This window comes from Cervus canadensis, chromosome 2 (genome assembly GCF_019320065.1).
Source record: "Cervus canadensis isolate Bull #8, Minnesota chromosome 2, ASM1932006v1, whole genome shotgun sequence".
NCBI classification, from domain to species: Eukaryota; Metazoa; Chordata; class Mammalia; order Artiodactyla; family Cervidae; genus Cervus; species Cervus canadensis.
The window spans coordinates 18,281,111-18,305,149 of NC_057387.1; the positions used below are offsets into that span (position 1 = coordinate 18,281,111).

Consider the following 24,039-nt stretch of genomic DNA (forward strand, 5'->3'; position numbering starts at 1 on the left):
GATGGACCTTGAGGATATTATGCTAAGTGAAATAAGTCAGGTAAAGAAAGAGGTGGTACGTGGTACCTTATGTTTTCACTCATATATAGACTGTGTTTTAAAAATTAAAAATTATAATAAATAACCAAACACACATACACAGATACAGAGGACCAAGTAGTGGTTACCAGTGTGGGAGGGTGGTAAAGTGTGAAATGGATAAAGGGAGTCAGCTGTATGGTGATGGATGGAAACTTAAACTTTGATTATGAGTATGCTCATGAATGTATACAGAAGTAGAAATATAAGGTACTCATGAAACTTATAAACCAGTATTAAAGTTCAATATGTCATCCATAACCTCATTTATGTTACCAATAAAAAGTGTTGAACAAGGCTTTTTAAGATTTTAACCCTAGACACCAGAAAAAAATGTTTTAAAATAAACATGAAAAGATATTTATTTATTTTTGCCTGTGCTGGGTGTTCGTTGTGGCGCACAGGGTCTTCATTGCTGTGTACTATATCGTTCTCTAGTTGTGGTGGGTGAGAGCTACTCTAGAAGTGATATGCAGCCTGCTCCTTGCAGTGACTTCTCTTGTGGAGCAGGACTCTAGGGCATGTGAGCTTAGATGCCCCACAGCATGTGGAATCTTGGTTCCCAGACCAGGGATGGAACCCTGTTCCCCTGCATTGGGCTTCCATGGTGGCTCAGCTGGTAAAGAATCTGCCTGCAGTGTGGGATACCTGGGTTCGATCTCTGGGTTGGGAAGATCCCCTGGAGAAGGGAAAGGCTACCAACTCCAGGATTCTGGCCTAGAGAATTCAATGGACTGTATAGTCCATGAGGTCAGAAAGAGTCTGATACGACTAAGTGACTTTCACTTTCCCCTGCATTGGCAGGTGGATTCTTAACCACTGGACCATGAGGTAAGTCCCTGGAAAATAGTTTTGTTGACAACTTTATTTTCAGAATTCTAGTTTGAGACGCAAGTTTAACATTTTTATGTGTCACTTTTTCTTTCTTCTCAGGGATCCATCTGTCTCTAAATCTGTAGAACGAATCTTTAAAATCTGGGAAGATAGAAATGTATACCCAGAAGAAATGATTATGGCATTAAGAGAAGCTTTGAGTAAGTATCCTTTCTCTCCGAAAATAAAGATTGAGTCATTATTCAGTCTTTTATGTATTTTATAGATCTAGTCCTTTTGCTTGTTAATAAACGACAAAGTTTGGTATCTGGCCCTATTTGTTTAAATAACTGTACAAATCTGTTTGCATTAAAATTTAAGTAGAATGGTTTGGAAAGGGTTGAATTTTGTGTGTGTGTGTTTTTTTGACTAAAAAAGGCAAGCATATTAAGTGATGATCATTAATTATTTTTCTGCATTTGTTTTAGTTTGAGTGCTTTAAACCATTCATCTTTTTTTTTTTTTTTCATCTTTTGTGTTTAATCGTTACTGCCCTGTCCTATTACTTTTGGGAGAATTTTTAGAAAAGGTTTCAGTTTTCACTAAATTGTTTGATACATTAAGCATATATTGGTATTCTTCAGTCTCTTTTGGTTTAGATTTGCAGTAAGTTTTGTACAGGTGTTTTTAAAATTATTTAGTTTCTATGTATTAGATCCATGTAATAAAGTCAGTGAGTAGAAGTTGAAGATACCATGACTGTAATTTGACTAGAAATTTGCTTTAAAAATAGCATCTTCTAAGAAGCTGTTAAATTCTTCATTTGAATGAGTTACCTAGTGTTTTTAAACTTCCTACCCTATTTTTTTCCAAATTAGTTATTTCTTTGATACAGAAATCATGTTTATTTGACAGCTTCTTAGATCTGGTGGGTGTTTTTATCCTTTTATAAACATAAAAGAAAAGGAAAGAAAGAAACAACACACAGTCTCGGATTGCCTTTTTTCAACTTTGACACTGAAGTGGACAGACAGAACAGCTTCCCGTAACGCCAGATTGCAAAACTGAAATGTTTTCCAGGTACCACTTTCAAAACTCAGAAGCAGCTGAAAGAAAATCTGAACAAACAACCGAATAAGCAGTGGAAGAAATCACAAAGTAAGGAACAAAATCTCAACTAATATAAATTACCTCCTCTTTTTGGAGCAGAAGAAAATGTAGACCATTTGACTTCGTACCTGGCATAAACCATGGGCAAGCCTGTGTTTTCCAGGCCTGGGAGGCTCCCAGTGACTTACACTAACCAAGCCATCATGGAGTTACTTCTTTAAAAAAAATAAAAATAAAACTACTTTTAAACAAAGGAAATGCAGAAAAAGGGTTTAAATGTGTGAAGATTCAAGTGTAGTTGGGGGATTGGAAGAAGAAAATAATACGTGATAGTGCCCAGGGTAACTTTAAGGTTCAAAGCTATATGAAGTTAGAGGCAGCTGGCATTAAACAACAGAGCTGAAGAGGAGACTAGGCATTAAGAAGCATTTCTGTGGGAGCCATGAAATCCTTCAGATTTGGGGATATACTCTACCAGATTAGACATGGGCCTCAAATCCTGGCCAGAAGCCATTTTCTTAACAGGAGCTCCTGCTGTGTTTATCATGTTTAACCAGCATGAGATCACGGGAGTGGAATACTGCATGTGATAGGCTGCTGTGGGCCAAACTGAGGAGTACTGAGAAAGATTTGAAGGTGTGGAGGGAACAAGGTAAAAGACAGAATTGGGAGGTGAAACAAGACACTTGGGATGGTTTTGCTCCAGCAAGCATGTGATACTCATCATGATTAAGGGAGTCCTTTCACATCCTTTTGGTCATAAGTTGCATGCTTAGGAACAGCAAGAGTCGTCATTTCAGCCAAAGTTCAACCACAGTAGTAGTATTGTACTTAGAACTTTTCCTGCCTGTTTTTGCTTTGAATTGAGTCAGCAGAAAAAAAATCCAACACTAAGTACATAGGAATAGAGTTGATGCTTGGAAGTAAATTTTCTTCAGCCAGTGATCAGGATTAATTGGATGTCCTGCTCCTGGACACTCCTAATTTGAGGTGTTAAGATCCTCTTACACTCAGTCAGAATAGGCAGAAAGATACTTCATGTATCTCCAAGTCAGTAATTCTAGGACTTCAGACTTACAGGGTATGTTGGAGGTAAGTAGGTTAAACCTATCTAAATAGTACATATTTTTAAACTTGGGAGTTTTCAATTTACATATCCACTATATGTTCTAAGAGTTATACTATGATTTAAGTGTGCATGTTTGACATATATTCAAAGAGTATACCCTCAACTATAAAGCTGGAAATTTTCCTAAATAATCAGTCAACGTTTTGTGTCTATATTCTCAAATAACCTTTTGTTTAATTCAACAGCATCCACGAATCCAAAAGCTGCTCTCAAGTCTAAGATAGTTGCTGAATTTCGAGTAAGTTACAGAAGATGTCCCATTTGCCAAAGTGTCATCCAGCCCTTCTGTTTTATAATTTTCTGTATAGTTCATCCTGTAAGATTTCTTTTTATTGAATTACACATCCATTATATTTTAAACATATTGAAACTCTCTAAAACTCAAGAGTTTTATCTGTATGCCAGCTGAATTCTGTATTAAACCCAAAGAAGGCGTTCATCTTCCTATGAAACAATTAAATTAAAATTTGCTTAAAGTTAACATAATAAGAGTAATTCAAATTGAAAGAAGAGATAAGTGGATCTTTGCCTGTTTCAATCTTAACTTTATATTCATAAATTATCTTTGAATAACATGAAAAAGATCTTTTAAGGTATATAACTGAAAATATGGTTTTGATACAAGAATTGATATTGATATCCCTGATTATGAGGAAATATGAAGGTTTTTGCTTCTCATGGTTTTGTTAGGTTTTAGTCATGTTTTACTTTGGTGTAGAAAGCTAGAGTAAGAGGATGGTTTCGTAAATGAAGTATGACCATGGTCCGTGTTCAGTCTCAGGCCCTCATTGAAGAGCTGTTGCTATACAAGCGCTCAGAAGACCAGATAGAATTGAAAGAAAAACAGCTGTCAACCATGAGGGTGGATGTGTGCAGCACAGAAACTCTCAAGTGCTTAAAAGGTAATCTTACCTCCTTCTAAATAGAGTAAGTCAGGTTCTCTTTCCAGATGTGTTATTTCAGGTAATCAGACTGACTGCTTCCATAAAGAGAACCTCAAGTTGTAGAGAACTGTTTTGGCACCTCTTCCCCAGGTGGTGATTTCATGCATGTCAATTTCATAAATAAATTCCTAGCCTTCAAATTGTACACCTTAAACAATATTACATGCCACTTATATCTCCATAAAGTTGGAGAAAAATAAATTTAAAAAAATTTTTTAATAAGTATATTCTATCCTTTTCCCCACTTCTAGTCCTTTCCTGATGTATCAGGCTATGATGGACAGGTGTATTTCATGTGTATGATTATGTGGTTTGTGTTCACTTTTCAGTAAGGTCACTGTAGGGAACTCCCTGGCAATTTCAGTGGTTAGAACATGGCGCTTTCACTGCTGTGGGCCTGGGTTCGACCACTGGTCAGGGAACTAAGATCCTGCAAGCCAAACAGCACAGCCCAAATAAATAAGGTCACTGTAGTACCTCATAAAGTCTGATCACTTGCTTTCTTTCCCTTACATTGTAGATTATAAATAATAATCATATTAATTTATTAGAATGTGAATCTCATGAAAGTAGAAATTATCCTTATTTGTTCTTCCAATATCGTAGTGCCTAGAGCAATACCTGGTATGTAATAAATACTTGATAAATATTTTTGAAATAATAAGTAAATAACTACCCAACTGTTTGTTGTGGCACCTATTTTGTTCTTGTACCATGCTTTAAATTGAACATACATTATCTACTTTAATCCTCAGAACAATCCAGAAGCATGTTAAAAACCTCCACTTTGTACATAAGAAATCTGAGACTTCATAAGGAGATAAAAAACTTGCCCAAGTTCCACAGCTAATAAAATGCAGAGCCTAAATTTATATCCATACCTAAGGCCATATTCTAACACCACTGGGCAAAAAGTACTTAGGAGAATAAATAAAAGTTGGTAATGTCACTGTTGTTGAAAAACAATTCATGGTACTTTTCTAATCTCAAATTACCAAGGATCTTCTTCAGATAGGAAAGAATTTCTAAGCATGATACACATAGAGATCACTTTATCTTGAGCCTCTGTTTTTTCCTCAAAGGGAAACATCTTATTATAATCTATAGTGTAAAAGTTAATGGTATGTAAAAAAAAAAACTTAATGGTTTGTAAGTGTATAGAATTGAGCCTCATTCCATTATTCCTGAGTAGCAGTGTGACATCAAATTTGTGAATTAAAGCAATCAGCAAACTTTCATTTAGTTGGACTTTATCTTAATTACAAGTGCCTTCATGATGCACTCTTGCTTCAATCGAGCAGGATCACATGAAACGTTTAAATAATCTGTTTTGTGATTTTTTTTGTGATTTAGGGAAACTTCTTTAAGGTGTAACTATGAGACTAAGAATATTATAGAATACTTCCTCTTGTTATTTTAGATAAGACAGGTGGGAAGAAATTCTCCAAAGAATTTGAAGAGGCGAGTGCCAAGCTAGAGGAATTCGTGAATGGACTGGATAAGCAGGTGAAAAATGGGCCCTCGCTAACAGAAGCACTGGAAAATGCTGGAATTTTCTATGAAGCACAGTACAAAGAAGTAAAAGTGGTGGCCAATGTAAGTAATGATTAATACTGTCTTACATCAGTTGCTGTCTGTATATCTGTGACTGTTTATAGGTGTTACTTAACTCTATAAGGATAAGCATTATTATCTCTAGTTCACAGATGAAGTTACTTTTCGAAGGTTAGTAACCTTGTACAAGGTAGTAATATAGCTGGCAAGCGAAGGCATCTGAATTAAGACCTAGGTCTTTCTGAGGACTTCCTTGGTGGTACAGTGGTTGAGACTCTATGCTCCCCATTCAGGGGATCTGGGTTCGATCCCTAGTCAGGGAACTAGATCCCACATGCTATAAATAAGAGTTCCATACCACAACTGAAGATTCCCACATGCTGCAACTAAGACCTGATGCAGCCAAATAAATAAATCTTAAAAAAAAAAAAAAAGACCTAGGTCTTTCTGATGCTAAAGACCAAATTAAGCTTTGCTAAAGCCGTATGTCTCAGTTTTTCAGTGGCTATGTGCCAAGTTACCATTACAGGATATAAAATTGGGCAGAAGTATGTATGTATACTTTTTTTTTTAACCCAGAAAACTACATGGAAATGTTGTTACTGAATTTCATCAACTCAGTTAAGGACTCTCTTTTTCCCCACCTCAACTGGAAGAGGGATTGATTTTGAACATTTGTCTATAATGGCTCCTGAAAGAAACTGTTTTGTACTTTTTTTTTTTCTTTTAGTTTTAATCACTGTATACAGTTATAGAGGGGCCTTCCAGGTGGCGCTAGTGGTAAAGAATCTGCCTGCCAATGCAGGAGACATGGGTTCAATCCTTGGGTCAGGAAGATCCCCTGGAGGAGGAAATGGCAACCAACTCCAGTGTTCATGCCTGGAAAATCGACAGTGGAGCCTGTGGGCTGCATACAGTCCATGGGGTCATGGAGTCAGACACAACTGAGCATGCATGCGCACATGGTTATTAAAGTATATAGTTCTTTAATTACTATTTTTTTGGCCACACTGTGCAGCTTTTGGGATCTTAGTTCCCCATCCAGGTATTGAACCCACGCCCTTGGGAGTGAAAACTCTTGAGTCCTAACCACTGGACCCCCAGGGAATTCCCAGTATATAATTATATCCAATGAATTCCACTTCTTAGATGCAGTTTCTTTTAACTCATTTAGCTGTTTTTTCTGGTATTTGCCTTTATATTTCTGAATAATGTACTCATATTATTCTTTCTTGATTTATACTGTATAAGAAATATTCGTTGGGACTTTAGCAGTCCAGTGGTTAAGATGCCACTCTTCCACTGCAGGGGACATAGGTTTGATCCCTGGTTTGGGGAACTAAGATCCCACCTGCTGTGGGGCGTGACCAGAAATAAAAGAAAAAAGGAAATATCTGTTCACTTTTTCATGTGACAAATGAAGATTTAGCTTATAGTCACCTCCCTACCCTCTTCTCCCAATATTATAACTTTAAAATCTGTTGATTATCCTGTAATTTGAAATACTAAATTTACTATTTTATAATAACATTCCTATTCTTTCCATTATTTTCTTCTGTCCTTTCAGTTTCTCAGCATCACTTTTACATTTTCTGGGTTGACAATACTTATTCCATCCTATAATTATAATTCAGTCTTCTTTGCTTTAAAGGCTGAAAATTAATAAGCAAAACATTCATCATAATTGTGTGAACATTGTTCACTACAAGGTCTTGTAGTAATTCTGGTTATAGTAGAGAGTTTTCGTTTTTTCCTAGAATTTCTATTTTTCTTGCATTGTTTGCTTTTAGCTTTTTTTTTTTTTTTGGTCTCTCTCTAGATTCTGTATCCCATCAGATATTCCAAATCCATGTTTTCCCCCAGAAACCTTCCTATCAGAGCTTGTATTCTGCTCTATTTTAGGTCTCTAGATCTCATCCTAGGACTATTCTTTACTGCTTTTCTGAGCTGAGGCCTCTATTTGCCAATTTCCATGTCGTCTTTTCTTGGTTTTCTCTCCTGTTTTGCTGGAGCATATCCTCTATTAATTTCCCAAAATAAGAGTTTGTGAAGGATGACTTTTCTGGGTCTCTTTATTTTAAAATGTCTTTATTCTATTTTTACATTTGCTCTGATAGGTTGGCTGGTTGAAAATCATTTTCCCTCACAGCTTAAAAAGCATTAGTCCATTGTCATTAATGTTGTTGATATGAAATTTTTGCACTGTCTTTGTAGGTGAATCTCTTTTCTCTGTGGAAGCATTTAGGGATATTTTTTGTGATATTCTGACATTTTGCAATGTTGTATTCACAGGTGAGGTTTTGTTTTGCATTCATTATGGGTTAGTTGGAGGGCTTTTTCAGCCTGAAGAGTGTTATTCTTTAATTCTGAGCTAATTTCTTTATCTCCTTTTTCTCTTTCTTAGAAATTAATTAATCAGATGTTAGACCTCCTGGATTGATTCTCTCTAGGTGTCCTATGTTTTTCATGTTTGATCAACCTTGATCTTTTTGTTCTGCTTTCTGGAAGATCTAGAGTCTTTTTCCTTCCTCTAGTTAACTTGATTTTTCTCTTTTATGATTCTGACTTTCCTAAAAATCAGATACTGTCTCTTTGTCTATACATTTTTAAGAATGAGGTATGAAAAAATTGATTGGGAAAGCTCTCTGTACATAGAAAGGAATTATCTGAGTTTATCCCAAGTTTAGTAAAGTCCGTAGATAAGGAGCTAGCTGTTAGGGTGGGAGGAGTCCTAAGTGTCAGAAGGCTGGAATCTTTTTGCCAGGATATTGTAACTCTTTAGAGAAGCACTCATATTTTTTGCCTGGGGCATAGTGCCTTGTCTGCCACATCAGGATTGCAGAGGAGTTGGTATTGAGTGTTTGGTATTCACACTTTGAATTTCTAATTTCAACCCCCACTATTCATTCCAGTTTTTTATACTCATCATTTCTTGGATCAAAACTTCTCAGAGATTCTGCAAGACAGACTCTTTCCCAGGTGTAATACCCTTTCTGCATATTCCTAACCTCATTTTTCTCCGCCCTCACTTCTTACGCCTCATCACTTCTTACTCTACAGCTAGTTCTGTTTTCTAAAAATGTATAGAAACCTTTTTCTCAGGTATGCTGGTGGTTTATACTTTTGTGTTGCATTACTAGTCATTTTATAGGTGTTCCAGGAGGGAGAGACACTGAATGGGAGTGGTCAGTTTACCATTTTTACTCAAAAGACCATTTTATGATTTTGGAGTAGTCAGCCATCATCACTTATTTATGAAATTATATAAAATGATCTAGTGTGCTTTGGAAGACCCATGGCACATGGCTGGGAGAAGTTTTTTCAGCTAACATTCATTCCAACTCTTTGCTAAATCATGTCCAACTCTTTGCAGCCCCATGGACTGCAGCCTGCCTGGCTCTTCTGTCCATGGGATTTCCCAGGCAAGAATACTGGAGTGAATTTCCATTTCCTTCTCCAGGGGATCTTCCTGGCCCAGTGTCTCCTGCATTGCAGACAGATTCTTTACCACTGAGCCACCAAAGAATCCCTTCATTGAGCACACAAAGTTGCAATTCTGTATAATAAAAACTGTAACAAAGGTAACTGTAGGGTGCTAGGAGAACAGATTGAATAGGTACTTGAGCTAATTTGGGAGTGGGGATATGGATATGGAGAAAATTTTTCCCAAAAGGAGCTAAACTCTGAAGTTGCCGTAATTAGCTAAATGAAAGCTCTTATTCTCATTCTTGAACATGGGAATAAAAGTGAGCATGGCAAAACTGGTGGGCCTGAAAGTCGTTTCTTATAGCTGGGCATATATGAGGAAGTGATAAATAAAACTGGAGAGGGAGTCAAGAACATGGTCCTGAAAGGTGTATGTTTATTCTAAGGTCTTTGAATTTTATCCCGAAAGCAGAGGGAAGCAGTTGTAGCATTTTAATATTGCTAGTGATGTGATCAGGTTTGCATTTTAGAATCAAGATAGCAGAATGGAGAATAGGAGACTGTTAGAGCCAGGGAAACAAGTGAGTAGATTATTTAAGTAATCTGGGTTGACTTATATGGAAACACTTAAACCTTTAAATGATATTTTCAAAAAGATTTTGACCACAGAAAGATTTTACTTGGAAACTGAGAGCTACAACATGTGTATGCACACATACAGCTAAAGTTTCACAAAATAAAACTTGCTCTTGTTATATGCAATACACTGGGAGATATTCTTTTATAGTATTTCATTTCCTATACTTTTTCTAATTTTTTAAGTTGAACATTTATTTATTTAGACTTTTTTTTTTTACTGTGCTTGATCTTTGTTGCTGCACGTGGGCTTTCTCTAGTTGCAGTGAGTCGGGGCTGCTCTTTGTTGCAGTGTGCAGGCTTCTCATTGCATTGGCTTCTCTTGTTGCAGAGCGTGGGCTCTAGAGCCACGGGCTCAGTAGTTGTGATGCTTAGGCTTAGTTTCCCCATGGCATGTGGGATCTTTGCGCATCGGGGGTCCAACCCATGTCCCCTGCATTAGCAGGCTGATTCTTTTTTTTTTTTTTTTTTTTAGCAGGCTGATTCTTAACGACTGGACTAGCAGGGAACAATAGTAAGATTCCCTTCCCTGAGGTCTTTATGCCATTGTTAACTGTTTTACTTATGTATATTTTATATAATATTTATTATTTTTCTTAAACAGTCAGTAGACTTTTAAAGAAATTAAGGGGAAAATAGTCCTCTATATTTACCATTTCTGGTATTTTTCATTCCTTTTTTCAAAATCGTATTTCCATCTAAGATCATTTTCCCTCAGCCTAAAGTCTAACATTTCTTGTAGTGCAGGACTGTTGGTGATGAATTTCTTTGTTTTTAATCTTAAAAATGTCTTTATTTTACATTTTTGAGAAATATTTTCACTGGGTAAAGAATTCTAAACTGGCAGGTTTTTTCCTTTCATTAACTAGAAATGTTCCTTTACCTGTCTTCCCTTGTTGTAACAAGAAGTCAGCTGTGCCTAGATTTCTTCTTTGTAGTTATCCTGCTGCAGAGGGATAAAGAGGATTCACTGAGGTTTTTGGATCTGTGGTTTGATACTGTTCATCAATTTTAGAACCTATTCAACTATTATCTTTTAAAATATTTCTTCTTTTTCATTCCTCTTCCTTCTGGGACTCCAGTTATACATCCCATGTGTTCTTAGATTTCTGCTCTTTCATTCCTTTTTCTCACTGGACTAATTTTTGGGTACTTAATATTTGTTGTTGTTTAGTTGCCAAGTTGTGTCCAACTCTTTAAGATCCCATGGACTGTGGCCTGCCAGACTCTTCTGTCCATGGGATTTCCGAGGCAAGATTAGTAGAGTGGGTTACCATTTCCTTCTCCAGGGGATCTTCCCAACCCAGGAATCGAACCCACGTCTGCTGCACTGGCAAGTGGATTCTTTACCACTGAGCCACCGGGGAAGCACTTGTCTTCAGATATTCTTTATTCCACTGAGTGAAGTCTACTGTATTTTTCAGTTCTAGAATTTTCATTTGATTCTTAGAATTGCTTTTCTTTTTTGAGATTTCTAATCTAGTCATCTGTTCTTCATCTTTTCCTAAAAATTCTTCAATGTATTTGTAATTACTCTCTTAAAAACCTTATGTATTAATTCCAGTATCTGGGTTATCTCTAGGTATACTATTGACTGTTATTTTATGATTTGTGTGTGCATGTATACTTTAATCATATCTATATATTCTGTCTCTTTGCATGTCTAAGAATTTATTTTATAGGAGACATTTTGAGTGATACTTGTGGAAAATCGGAATTGTGTCATTTTCCTTTAACAAGTGTTGTTTTTTTGTGGGTTGTTTTTTTTTTCTGGCAATTTATCTGTGGATTACTATGATGTAAAGGCTTTGGTTTTAGGCTTTATTAGGGTGGGTTTGTTTGGACATAGTCCTTAGTCCTAGAACATGGTCCTTACTCATAATCCATGGCCTTTGTGGCATTTTAATAAAAAGTAAAGGTGTTTACTAAGCCTCTGTAACTTATTGCATAAACTCTTAACTGGACACTGCTGAAATCTCTGCTCAGATCTTTAACTTTATATAGTTTCCTTGGAGATAACATCAAAGGAGCTATATCCACCATCCAGATTTGTATGTTTTTATTGTTATATATTTTAATTATACACACACAGATTTTACAGTTGTTTCATGTCATCAGTGTTTATTTAGTGTTTATTAGACTTTTTATTTATTGTACTGCATTTAGTTGCTGTTAATATTTTTTCTTTATCTTTGGTTTTCGGTAGTTAAACAATGAGCTGCCTAGGTGTGGTCTTCATATTCATCTGGTTTAGGGTTTGCAGAACCTTGAATCAGTGGTGTATTAATTTACTAGAACTGCTATAACAAAGTATCTGAGAGTGGATAGCTCAAACCTACATTAATTTATTGTCTTATACTTCTGAAGACTGTAAGCCCAAAATCAAGGTGTTATTAGTGTTAATTCTTTCTGAGGGCTGTGAGTCTGTTCTTGACTTCTCTGTTTAATATGTAGATGGCTGTTTCCTCCTTATGTCTCTCCACATGGCCTTCTCTGTTTGTAAATTTTCACTTTTTTTTTTAATTTTCACTTTTAATTAAGACTACCCGTCATACTGCTCTAAGGCCCATCCTGATGACTTCCTTTCAACTTGATTAGCTTTAAAAACTCTTATGTCCAAATAAGGTCACAGCCTGAGGTATAGGGTTAGGACTTCAGTATACGATTATGAGGGGGTATAATTCAACCCTTAACAAGTGCCTTAATGTTTTTCATAAATTTGGGGATGTTTTCTTGTCAAATAGAGTTTCTATTACATTATATCTCTTCTCTTCCTGGAACTCTGTTAATTTGTATATTAGATCTCCTCAGTGTTCCAAATGTCTTTTTATGTTCCTTTCTGTATTTTCCATTCTTTCCCTTCAGTGCTTCTCTCCTAGATATTTTCTACTAACCAGTCTTCTAATGCATTAATTCTTTCTTCTGCTGAATTTTATCTATTATTTAACCCATTGATTAATTTAGTTGGCTTATTTTTCAGTTTTAGAACTGCCATTTGATTTTTTTTGATAGAAAGGATTCTATTTTTATGGTGAAATTCTGTTAACTTATTTTAATTTTTTCCTCATTTTTTTTTTCAGTCTTTATTTTGTAAAATTCTCAAATATCTTAAGTACATTATGAAGACCTTTTTGGGGGGAATCATTTGAAAATAAGTTGCAGACACCCCATTACCCCCAAATATTTTCATGTGTGTTTTCCTCCAAGGTAATTTTCTCTTTCATAGCCATAAGAAATTTAACACATGATGTACTATTATTATCTAATCCTCAGCCCTTACTCAGATTGACCAGTTTTTATAGCAAAAGCTCCTATCCATAATTACAAGTTGCATTTATTGCATTTCTCTCTTTTTTCCATTGATCTGGAACAGTTCCTTGATCTTTTAATTTTCATGATCTGAATATGTTTGAAGATTACATATCAAATAGTTTGTCCAATGTCTCCTAATTTGGATTTATATGATGTTTCTTTGTGATCAGATAGAGGTTATCTATCTTTAGTAAGAATATCCTAGAAGTGATTGTGTTCTCATTTCATCCTTTCAGTTAGCACACAGGTTTGATTTGTTTTACTACCTATAACATTCCCTTTGATATCTTATTAAAGTGGCATCTTCCCAGCTTGTCCACTGAAAAGTTTTCACTTGGTAATTGCTGTAGATTGAATTATGTACCCCCCAAAGATAATGATGAAGCCCTAACCCTTGGTACACATGAAAATGACCTCGCTTGGAAATAGGGACTTTATGGATGTGATCAAGTTACGGGGAGGTCATTAGGATAGCCTCAATCCAGTATCACTGGAGTCCTTATAAGAAGAGGGAAATTTGGATGCACAGGAAGAATGTCGTGTGACAACCAAGACAGATATTGTAGTGATGCATCTGACAAACCAAGGAATGCCAAGGGTTGATGGCCACCACCAGAAGCTAGGAAAAGGCAAGGAAGAATTCTGCCCAGTCTCAGAGGGATCGTAGCCCTACTTGTACCTTGATTTTGGACTTCTAGCCTCCAGAATGTAAAAGTGAAAGTGTTAGTCACTCAGTCGTGTCCAACTCTTTTCAACCCCATGGACTGTAGCCTGCCAGGCTCCTCTGTCCGTGGAATTCTCCAGGCAAGGAATACAGAAGTGGATTGCCGTTCCCTTCTCTGGGGGATCTTTCTGACTGAGGGATCAAATCCGGGTTTTCTGCATTGCTGGCAGATTCTTTATGATCTAAGCCACCAGGGAAGCCCTACTAATTACATTCATTGCTAACTACTAACTCATTACAAAATAATTATTTTGATGCTCAAATTATCCCACGTGGCCAGCAGGAGCACCTTTCAAGCTGCTTTCTGTGTTCTTTTGACATGTCTGCATTGTTTTTTGTGTTTCCTTACTTTTGGAGCAAGGTATTCCAAGTTCATATTGCACTTTTCTGTCCAGCCTTGGAATCAGTTATTTCTCCAAGGAGTTTTGGTTCCTTTTAGTAAAAAACCATATTTTGAAACTGAGATCTGAATACTAGGTGTTTTTATTCCTGTTGGGATATCACTGCTGCCAGACCATATCAGTGTACAGAGCTAAGAAATATATGCATAAATACTTAACCTATATACTCACATTCACATCTGTATATATTTCTGTATCTGTCTATGCATGTTAGAAACCATCTATTCACACTGTTATCTCCAGTCCCAATCCAACACTACAAGGTTCATTCTAGTTTTCTTCCTTTCCACATTTATCATTGCTTTTTCTAAAAATGCAAAATCTTGCTCCCCTTATCTTCAACATAATTGCTTATTTGATCATTACCCATGTGTATAACCAATTTTCCAGCACTTGCATCCCTCCCATCACCTCTGTAGGCTTTCTTTTTTTAAAAAATAGTAATAATTGTATTTATTGTGGGCTGTGCTGGGCATTTGTTGCTGTGCGGGCTTTTCTCCAGTTGCAACAAGCGGGGCTGCTCTTGAGTTGCTGTGCACAGCTCCTCGTGGTTCTGGCTTCTTCTCCGGAGCATGGGCACTGGGGCCTGTGGGCTTCAGTAGTTGTGGTGCGTGGGCTGAACAGTTGCAGCTCACGCAGTCAGGGCTTAATTGTTCTACAGCATATATCCTGAACCTGTGTATCCTGCGTTAGCAGGTGGACTGAACCACCAGGGAAGCCCTATAGGCTTTCTTTTTATCTTGCTTAGGCTTCAACTTCCCATGCAGTGCCTTCCTCCCATGCAGTCATTTTCCTTACCCCGTTTTGGCTCCATTACCTAACCTAAGCACCCTTAAGCTCTTGCTCTGATGAATTTTGGATTGAATTGTTCAAGATGATATATATTTTTCTGTATCTTCTTGAATGTATAAATGATAGCTATTTGGATTTTGTCAGATGCTTCCAATATTGAATATACTTGTTTTGAGTATGTTCCTAGTGTCTGTTTTTTCTTTGAGGTCGTTTGGTCCTATCTCTTGGCATCCTTGCTGATTTTTTATTGAATACTGAGCATTGTATATAAATACATTTCTATAGAGTCTCGGTGATTTGTTTTCCTTCAGAAAGGATTCACCCTTTCTTTTGCTAGGCAGTATTGTGAGAGGTAATCATATTAATCAAGTATGATTAATTACTTGGCTGAATAATCAGGCTTCAGGCTGAATTGCAGTTTGGGAAAGCCTTTGATTTTCTCTGATGCCTCCAGCTTCTGGATCACAGATTTTTCCTACCGAGAGCCTGGGCCGATCACTAGACCCCTTCCTTCATTGTGTGATTTGAACTCTAATCCTTGTCTCTTCTGTACCATGAGACTGTGTTTAACTCCACTTTACTTTTCAGAAATTTTCTGCTTAATTTAGGAAATAATGTGGTTTTTTTAAAATTCAAGTATAGTTGATGTACAATGTTTTGTTAGTTTCAGGTATATAGCATAGTGATTCAGTTACATATATACATGTATTTGTTCTCTTTCAGATTCTTTTCCCATATAGGTTATTACAGAATATTGAGTAGAGTTCCTGTGTACTATACAGTAGGTCCTTGCTGGTTATCTATCAGCAAATATCTTGAAGGAAGAACAGTAACATATTGTTACAGTTCTGTCCTTTTTCATCAGAATTTTGGCCTTTCTAATTTTTTTTTAATGTTTCTATAGGCCAGCAAGACTGTTAAAAGTTCTGCATTTTTCTTTATATTATAGTAGTAACCCTCTGCCCTTTTCTTTTGCCTAAATTCTCAGATTCTTGCTTAGCTCCCCCATATCAGCAGGACTCTTAAGAGAAAGACAGCTGCAGAATGTCAGCTTGACTTTACTCATGGTTTCCCCCTGCTGGAGAATTTGCCACCTGAGTTTTGGTTGCCTTAGCTCTCTACATTCAAGTGCGTGTGTTTATGTGTGTGCTTGTGAAAGTGTATAGATAGGTATATGTATATATCTGGCTTTTCTGGTTGTTCTTGATGGGAGCATTGTGTTGCTACAAACTACTCAATTATATCCAGAAGCAAAAGCTCAGTTATAGTATAGTATTTTATTTTCTACTCCCCAACACCCTTTTTTTTGTTTGTTTGTTTTGCCCCACCACATGGCATGTGGAATCTTACTTCCCCAACCAGGGATTGAACTTGTGCCCCCTGCATTAGAAGCACGAATTCTTAACCACTGCACTGCCAGGGAAGTCCCCCATCTCATTTTAAAAATAATGCTTCTTGCTCAACCAACTGAAATGATTCCATGATCTAATAGTCCAAGACCCTTAACCAAAAGAAAAAGACACAGAGTTTCAAGACATTGGCAGTTAAGATAATCAGATGACTAGTAGGATTTAAGCCAGATGATCAAGGTTAACAACAACAGTGGTACATCATATTGATTGTATGTACCTTTGAAGTGATGTGATGACAATTACACTTTACCTCTGTGGTCTTCCTCCCCACAACCCATAACCCCAGTCTAATCATGAGAACATTAGACAGACCTCAGTTAAGAGACTATCTACAAAATACCTGACCCGTATTCTTCAAAACTGTCAGGTTCATCAAAAACATGGAAAGGAATGTCTAGCAAACTACCACAAACAAGAGAAACCTAGGAGATGTGACTACTACATTACAGGATCCTGGAATAGAAAAAGAACATCAGATAAAAACTGAGGAAATATTCATAAAGTGTGGGCTTTAGTTAATAATATAATGATCAAAATTGGTTTATTAATTGTAACAAATGTATCATACTAATGTTAGGTGTCAATAATAGGGGAAAATGGGAACTTCCCTGGTGGTCCAGTGGTTTGGAATCTGTGCTTCCACTCAGAGGGCATGGTTCGATCCTTGGTCAGAGAACTAGGATCCCACATGCTGTGCGTATGGCCAAAAAAAGGGGAAATTGGGTGTAGGATATATGGGAACTCTCTATTTTATCTTCACAGTAATTTTGTACACCTAAAACTTTTAAAAAATAAAGTTTATTTTTTTTTAAGTCAATAGTATTTGACCTCTCAAACTTCTTTATTTATGGATATAATTTTTGTCTTCTTAGTCATTGTTGTATCTCTAGTACCTAGAAGGTTGGCCAGCACATTTAGGCTCTTGATAAATATTGGTTGCCTGGAGGGATAGAAGAGAGCAGGGGAGGGTGAATTACAGATAACTTCGAAGTTTCTGCCTTGGGTAACTGTGGATGGTAATAATGACTTAGGAAATAGAAGAAGCAGAGATTGGAAACTGTTCCATGCTTGACAGATGATATGTTGTTGTTTTATACCAGTGATATAGTTAATAATAATGAAGAAATCTGATCGAGTCAGAATGGTAGCTTCTTGGTTACTTCTCAGAGGAGTAAACTCTTTTTTTCTCTTTTAGGCATATAAAACCTTTGCTAATCGAGTGAACAATTTAAAGAAAAAGCTGGATCAATTGAAGTCAACCCTTCCTGATCCTGAGGAATCACCAGTCCCTTCCCCAAGCGTGGATGCTCCCTCCCCAACTGGCTCTGAGTCCCCTTTCCAGGGAATGGGAGGTGAGGAATCCCAGTCACCAAACGCAGAGAGTGAGAAATCTGCCACACCTGAGCCTGCGACAGATAATCGTGACGTGGAGGACATGGACCTCTCAGATGTGGAAGACGATGGGTCAAAAATCATTGGTATGTCCTGTGTGATTAGTAGACCACTTGCTTCTTACATGTTTTGCTTTCCCCACCAATAAATCTGTCACCGGTAAGTATTAGAAAGGTAGTTCAATCCTTATAAAATTAGAGCACCAAGGTAATAGTATTGTCTCTAGAGCAGTGGTTCAGGATTTGGTATGCCATGTAGATTAAGAATCTGTGCTGTTCCAAGAATTCTCTGTTGGTCCAGTGGTTAGAAATCTGCACTTCTGCTACCGGGGGCCCAAGGTCCAAAAAGCCACGTAGTGTGGCAGAAACAAAATACACACTGGATTCTAGAAACTTAGTGCTTTAAAAAAGAGTGAAAATATCTAATTAATAATTGTTTATATTTATAACTTATTAAACTGAAAATATTTGGGGTGTTTTGAGGTAAATAAAATATATTATTAAAATTAATTTTACCTGTGTTTCTTTTTTTTTTTATATGGTAACTAGAAAATTTATACTTATATATATGTCTTGAATTGTATTTCTGTTGAACAAGCACTGCTCTGGAGGGAGGGCCACTTATGCTGAAATTCCTTATTCTCTGTCACTCTTGACCTTCAAGATTCTGAAGCCTCATTTTATTAACCACACTTTCACAATTAACACAGTTAACCTGGATGGGTGAATTGTTTCTCTGGCATCCCCAGCTTTTATAATTATTTTTATTAGGCAGTTTGACTTAGGTTGAATTTGATGTACTACCCATATAGTACGTTGCTTTTAAACTATTAAGAGAATCTTACTGCAGGAGTTATAACATTGCAATAGTGTCTGATTTTACCTGCAATAGACCAATTTTGGGAAGCCAAAGGGAAGTACACTAACATATGTACAGAGTTTCTGTCTCTTAGGAAGCTGTCAGGTTAACGGCAGAGAAAAGACAGGACAGTTTATGACAAAACATTACTGAAAAAACACAAATGGGTACCAAATAATAACATGCTTCCAGAAATGTACAAATACAGTACACAGATACTAAGAATATGGAAGAAATCATTAAAAAGTAAAATAAAAGATGCTCTAGGGGGATTTCCCTGGTGGTCCAGTAGTGAAGAGTTTGCCTTGCCATTCAGGGGATGCATGTTCGATTCCTGGTCAAGGAAGTAAGATCCCACGTGTCTCAGGACATAAGCCCACATGTCACAACTAAGACCCAACACAGCCAAATAAATAAATTTTAAAGAAAAAGATGCATTTGGGAAATTCAGTTTAAGCAGATACTAAAGATGGGAAGGTTCATGAATTATTTAGAGTATGACTTTTTTTTTTTTTTTAAATCATGAATGAATGATTTTTCTCTAATAAATCACAGTACATTTTAGGAAATATTAGGACATGTGATTCTGCATTGGAAGCAGAGTCTGGAAAGCAATAGGATGCAATATCATCTCTTTTCTTTTTTTTAAACAGTAGAGGACAGGAAGGAAAAACCTGTGGAGAAGTCAACTGTATCCACTGCTGTACCTACAAAGCCAACAGAAAGTATCTCAAAGGCCTCTTCGTGTACTCCAGCACCTGTGACCATGACAGCAACCCCACCTGTTCCAAAGCCTGTGAATACATCTCTTCTCTCCCCTTCTCCAGCATTGGCTTTGCCAAACCTAGCTAATGTGGATCTGGCAAAGATCAGTTCCATCCTTAGCAGCCTGACATCAGTCATGAAAAATACTGGTAAGTGAAACAGATCGCCAGTCCAGGTTGGATGCATGAGACAAGTGCTCTGAGCTGGTGCACTGGGACAACCCGAGGGATGGGATAGGGAGGGACGTGGGAGAGGGGTTCAGGATGGGGAACACATGTAAATCCATGGCTGATTCATGTCAATGTATGGCAAAAACCACTACAATATTGTAAAGTAATTAGCCTCCAACTAATAAAAATAAATGGGAAAAAAAAAATAAATCAGTGCAAAAAAAAAAATACTGGTGAGTAGGCCTAGTAATAATAAAAAGCTTATTTCTATCTTTCTAATTGAACTATCAGTCTGAGTTTTGTTTTTGTTTTCTAATTAAAAGTAATTTTTTAATTAAAAATTAAAAATACAATACATGGTCACTATAGAAAAATTAGAAAATAAGTTAAAAGAATAAATATTCATAGTTCTGCCACCCCAAAGGAACTCATTTCTGTTCATTAACCTTTCAAGTATGTGTGTGTGTGCATATATATGTGTGTTTTGGGAAGTAAAATATTTACATTAATTTTTCTGTCAGTAATTGAAGCATTGGGAGGGGAAATAGTTGAAGTGTATTGCATATACAGTTGGTTCTCCATATTCATGAGTTCTGCAGCTGCAGGTCCCACATCCATGGATTCAACCAACCATGGATTGAAAATATTTGGGGGGAAGTTTTTTTCAGAAAGTTTCAAAAAACAAAACATGAACTTGCCCTGCCCTGGCAATTACTTACATAGCATTTACATTATAATGTGTATTGTAACTAAATCTAGAGATGATTTAAAGTATATGGAAGAATGAGGAGTTCTCTGGCAGTCCAGTGCTTAGGACTAGGCACTTTCACTTTCATGGCCCAGATTCAGTCCCTGATCAGGGAACTAAGATCCAGCAAGCCATGTGGCATGGTAAATAAATATATACACACATAGGTACTGTATAAAAGGATGAGCATAGGTTATATTCAAATACCATGCCGTTTTACAAGGGACTTGAGCATCCACAGATTCTGGTATATTCAAGGGTCCTGAAACCAGCCACCCATTGATACTGAGGGACAACTGTACTGTTTTGAAATCAGCTACTAAAAATTTAACTCCATATCATGAGCATTTTTGTAAGTCATTAAATATTCATCTATATCATCTGATAGCTATACAGCATTCAGTAGTTTATATAAGCCTTTATTATTAGACCATCTAGTGTGTTTGCAGTTTTTCACTGTTGTAAAGAATACTTAATGAACAACCTTGATGCTAAAAATGTATGCACAACCCTTCTTAAAAGGAATTTTAAATAGGACTTTTTTTTTTAATGGAAATCTTAATGAAAATATACAAAGTAGAGCCCTTGTATATGTTCATCACTCATCTTCAACAGTATAAACACATGGCCAATCTTGTTTCTCCTGTGTCTTCTCCAGTCCTGATTATTTTGAAGAAAAGCCCAATTATTTCATTTCTTCATAAATAATTAAACATTTATTTCTAAAAGATAAAGACTCAAAAAAATCAGCATGTAGGTTTTTAAGTTTTTTATAACTAAAACAATCTCCAAAAGATGTTACTATTTTGTGTACCAGCTATATGAAAGTTCCCATTGTTTATCAATCTTTCCAACACAATTTAGTTTTGTTTTATACTTTGTCAAATTCAGTCTTAGAAAAAATTGTTTATTGGAATCTGCATTCCTTTCATTAAAGATGTAAAAATTTCTTTCATTTGTTTATCGGTAACTTTTTCTGTATTAAATACCTGTTTATATTAAAAAATAAAACTGACTTTCTCTTTATATACCTTTTTTCCTGTTAAAAATTAACCCAGTGTTTCACAATGTTAAAATATAAAGATTGCTTGTATGAAAAGTCCATGTGAAAGGAAATAAGTTATTTATCTCATAGAATTATGCAGTGACCAAGTCTGATCATAACCAACCAGCAATATTTATTGAACACTTACAGAAGTCTGATGTGTAGGTTTCGTTTCGTAGAGAAAAAAGAAACAGGTTCTCCAATCTCTTTCTACTGGGGCTCTGACGGCTAGTAAATACATATGAAAAAAAAACTTGATATTTGTCTAATTTAATGGTGTTCCAAGTAGACAGGAACAAGTCTTAATTTTCAGATTTTTTTCTTTGTATATGCAATGGACAACTAGTGGATCATGCACAGAAGAATTCCTATGAGACATATCAGACTCAATTCAGTGACTGGAAAGTGTCGTGCATTTAAAGGTCATTTTGAATTGCATATTCTTGAGTTGATCTTTCTGCCACCAGGGGTCAGTCCTGCATCAAGACCTTCTCCAGGAACTCCTACAAGCCCGAGCAACCTCACCAGTGGCCTGAAAACACCTGCACCCGCCACAGCAACATCTCACAACCCTCTGGCAAATATCCTCTCGAAGGTGGAGATCACCCCAGAGAGCATTTTGTCTGCTCTTTCCAAAACCCAGACACAGTCAGCCCCTGCACTGCAAGGTAAACTGACGTGTGCCAGAGGGATTTGAACTCTGAATGTCTGTCTCTGGCTTAATCCTGGATACCATTTCTGAGAAATCTAAAGCCATGAAATATATAATACAGTTAATTCATGATTCTCTTTGTCATATGTGACCTGTCATTTATAGAATTCTGAAATGTCAAGAATACTTAAAGACTTTAAATATGCTCTAGTCTAATCCCCTCCTTGGGTGAGGAAATTGAGGCTCAGTGAGGTGATGTGACCAGGTTAAGATCACACATCAGTCTTTTTAGAGGAGCTGAGACTAAAAGCCAGATTTCTTAACTGGAGTCCAGTATTCTTTCACTTATTTATCCCATACTCTTAGTATAGGTGAGTGTGTGTTGAATTTTACATATTTTAATGTTAACTAAAGCTAAAAACAATAAAAAAGATCAGTCTACTATCAGAAATCTTAAAAGACATGATTATCTCCTTTTTTATGTCCAAATGGCCTCTATAGATGTCATACCTTTTTCTGTTTTCTGACTACCTATTGAAAGTGAAGATGTTAGTTGCTCAGTCACGTCCAACTCTTTGCAACCCCATGGACTGTAGCCCACTAGGCTCCTCCTTCCATGGGATTTCCCAGGCAAGAATACTGGAGTGGGTTGTCATGCCTTTCTCCTGGGGATCTTCCCAAACCAGGGATCAAACTCAGGTCTCCTGCATTGCAGGCAGATTCCCACCAGGGAAACCTACCTATTATCTCTGGACTTGTTTGAATCTCTCTATTCAGCTTTGCTAATTATGTTTTGTGCCTAAAACTGTCTGCTGCTTTTTTTTTTTTTTTTGCTTCTAACATTTGTTCATAAAGCTTACCTTGCTCTTTGTTCTCAGATCTTTCAAATACCAACCTGAGTATAATTATGCAGTGAATTACAGTTTCAGTATAGTGATTTACTCTGCATCAGTAGTTCTTAACCAGAAGTCTCCAGGGGATATTTGGCTGTGTCTGAAGACATTTTTGTTTGTCACAGCTGGGGTTGAGGTGGGGAGCTACTTCATTTGATGGGTAGAAGCCAGGGATGCTGCTTAATCCTACAGTGCATAGGAGAACCCCAACAACAAAGTATACAACCCAGAATGTCAGTGTTGCTGAGATCCCGCTTTTTATGAATAGAGAGCAGCAGTACAGGTATCTATTCATTTTCTTCTTTCCTATACTTCTATAAGTGGATCCGCCAAGCACTGTATTATAGTGAGCTTTGTCTTCCAGTATAAGAGAATTTTGTTACACATGACTAAATACTACTAAATAATAAGCCACACCTCTACATATTGACTCCAGCAAAAGAATTAATGATAATGCTACAGTGCAACTCACACTACTAATTTCAGGTATAAGTAGTTTGAGAGATTGGCAGGTTGATGATTTCTCCTTTCTAGTTTCTATTATCATTCTGTAGTTACAGGTAAAAACCTTGAACTCACTTGTATTTTAACTTCTTATATAGATATAATCCATAGATCTTAAGAAGCTTTTTCTTTGAGCAGATTGTTAAAACAATATCATGTAGACCTTCTAATCAGGCAAAATTTGAACAGAACTAGATGTGTTGTGACAGAATAAAAAGTGGGACTCTTAGAAAAAAACTTTGTGGAGTAACAGGGCAGTTCACCACCTTTGAGTTCCTCATGGAAAGTGGAATTCTCCTTACCTTTTAAAAGGACTGTGTCTGACAACTTAAATAGATACCTTTCTTCAACAACCATAAAGGAAATCTCTTAGAACTTTGCTCACAATGTTTCACCTACAGCCCTTGGTGATGTTTTCAGCACAAAAGAATGACTTCAGTGGGCAGACACCATAGTGTATGGTTTAAGATTGAAGTAAAGTAATACTTAGTGGTAAGAGAGTAATACTTCCCCTATTACCAGAAATCTGAGTAGTATCTATGTTAAGAAGATGATCTCTTGAAGAATTCATTTCACAACATCTGAAAGATATGCTGAAATATTTTCTTAAAATCATATGATATTATTTATCACTCTCCAGTGCTTCAAGACTTCTGATTTTGGTAAAAGCAGTTGCTGTTA

The 24,039-nt window shown here is 36.5% G+C and overlaps 1 protein-coding gene across 6 annotated transcripts in view; it reads left to right on the forward strand.

Moving 5' to 3' along the window:
* RPRD2 (regulation of nuclear pre-mRNA domain containing 2) overlaps positions 1-24,039 on the forward strand; it is a 93,808-nt gene that overhangs the window by 57,416 nt on the left and 12,353 nt on the right. For 3 of the 6 annotated variants that reach the window (XM_043457472.1, XM_043457476.1, XM_043457474.1), the window contains exons 3-10: positions 1,012-1,112; positions 1,972-2,049; positions 3,316-3,368; positions 3,906-4,032; positions 5,495-5,670; positions 17,527-17,809; positions 19,235-19,495; positions 21,777-21,977. In XM_043457472.1, coding sequence (XP_043313407.1) covers positions 1,012-1,112; positions 1,972-2,049; positions 3,316-3,368; positions 3,906-4,032; positions 5,495-5,670; positions 17,527-17,809; positions 19,235-19,495; positions 21,777-21,977 — 1,280 coding nt within the window. The remainder of the gene's footprint in view (positions 1-1,011; positions 1,113-1,971; positions 2,050-3,315; positions 3,369-3,905; positions 4,033-5,494; positions 5,671-17,526; positions 17,810-19,234; positions 19,496-21,776; positions 21,978-24,039) is intronic. The other 3 variants (XM_043457473.1, XM_043457477.1, XM_043457475.1) reach the window with 1 other exon arrangement.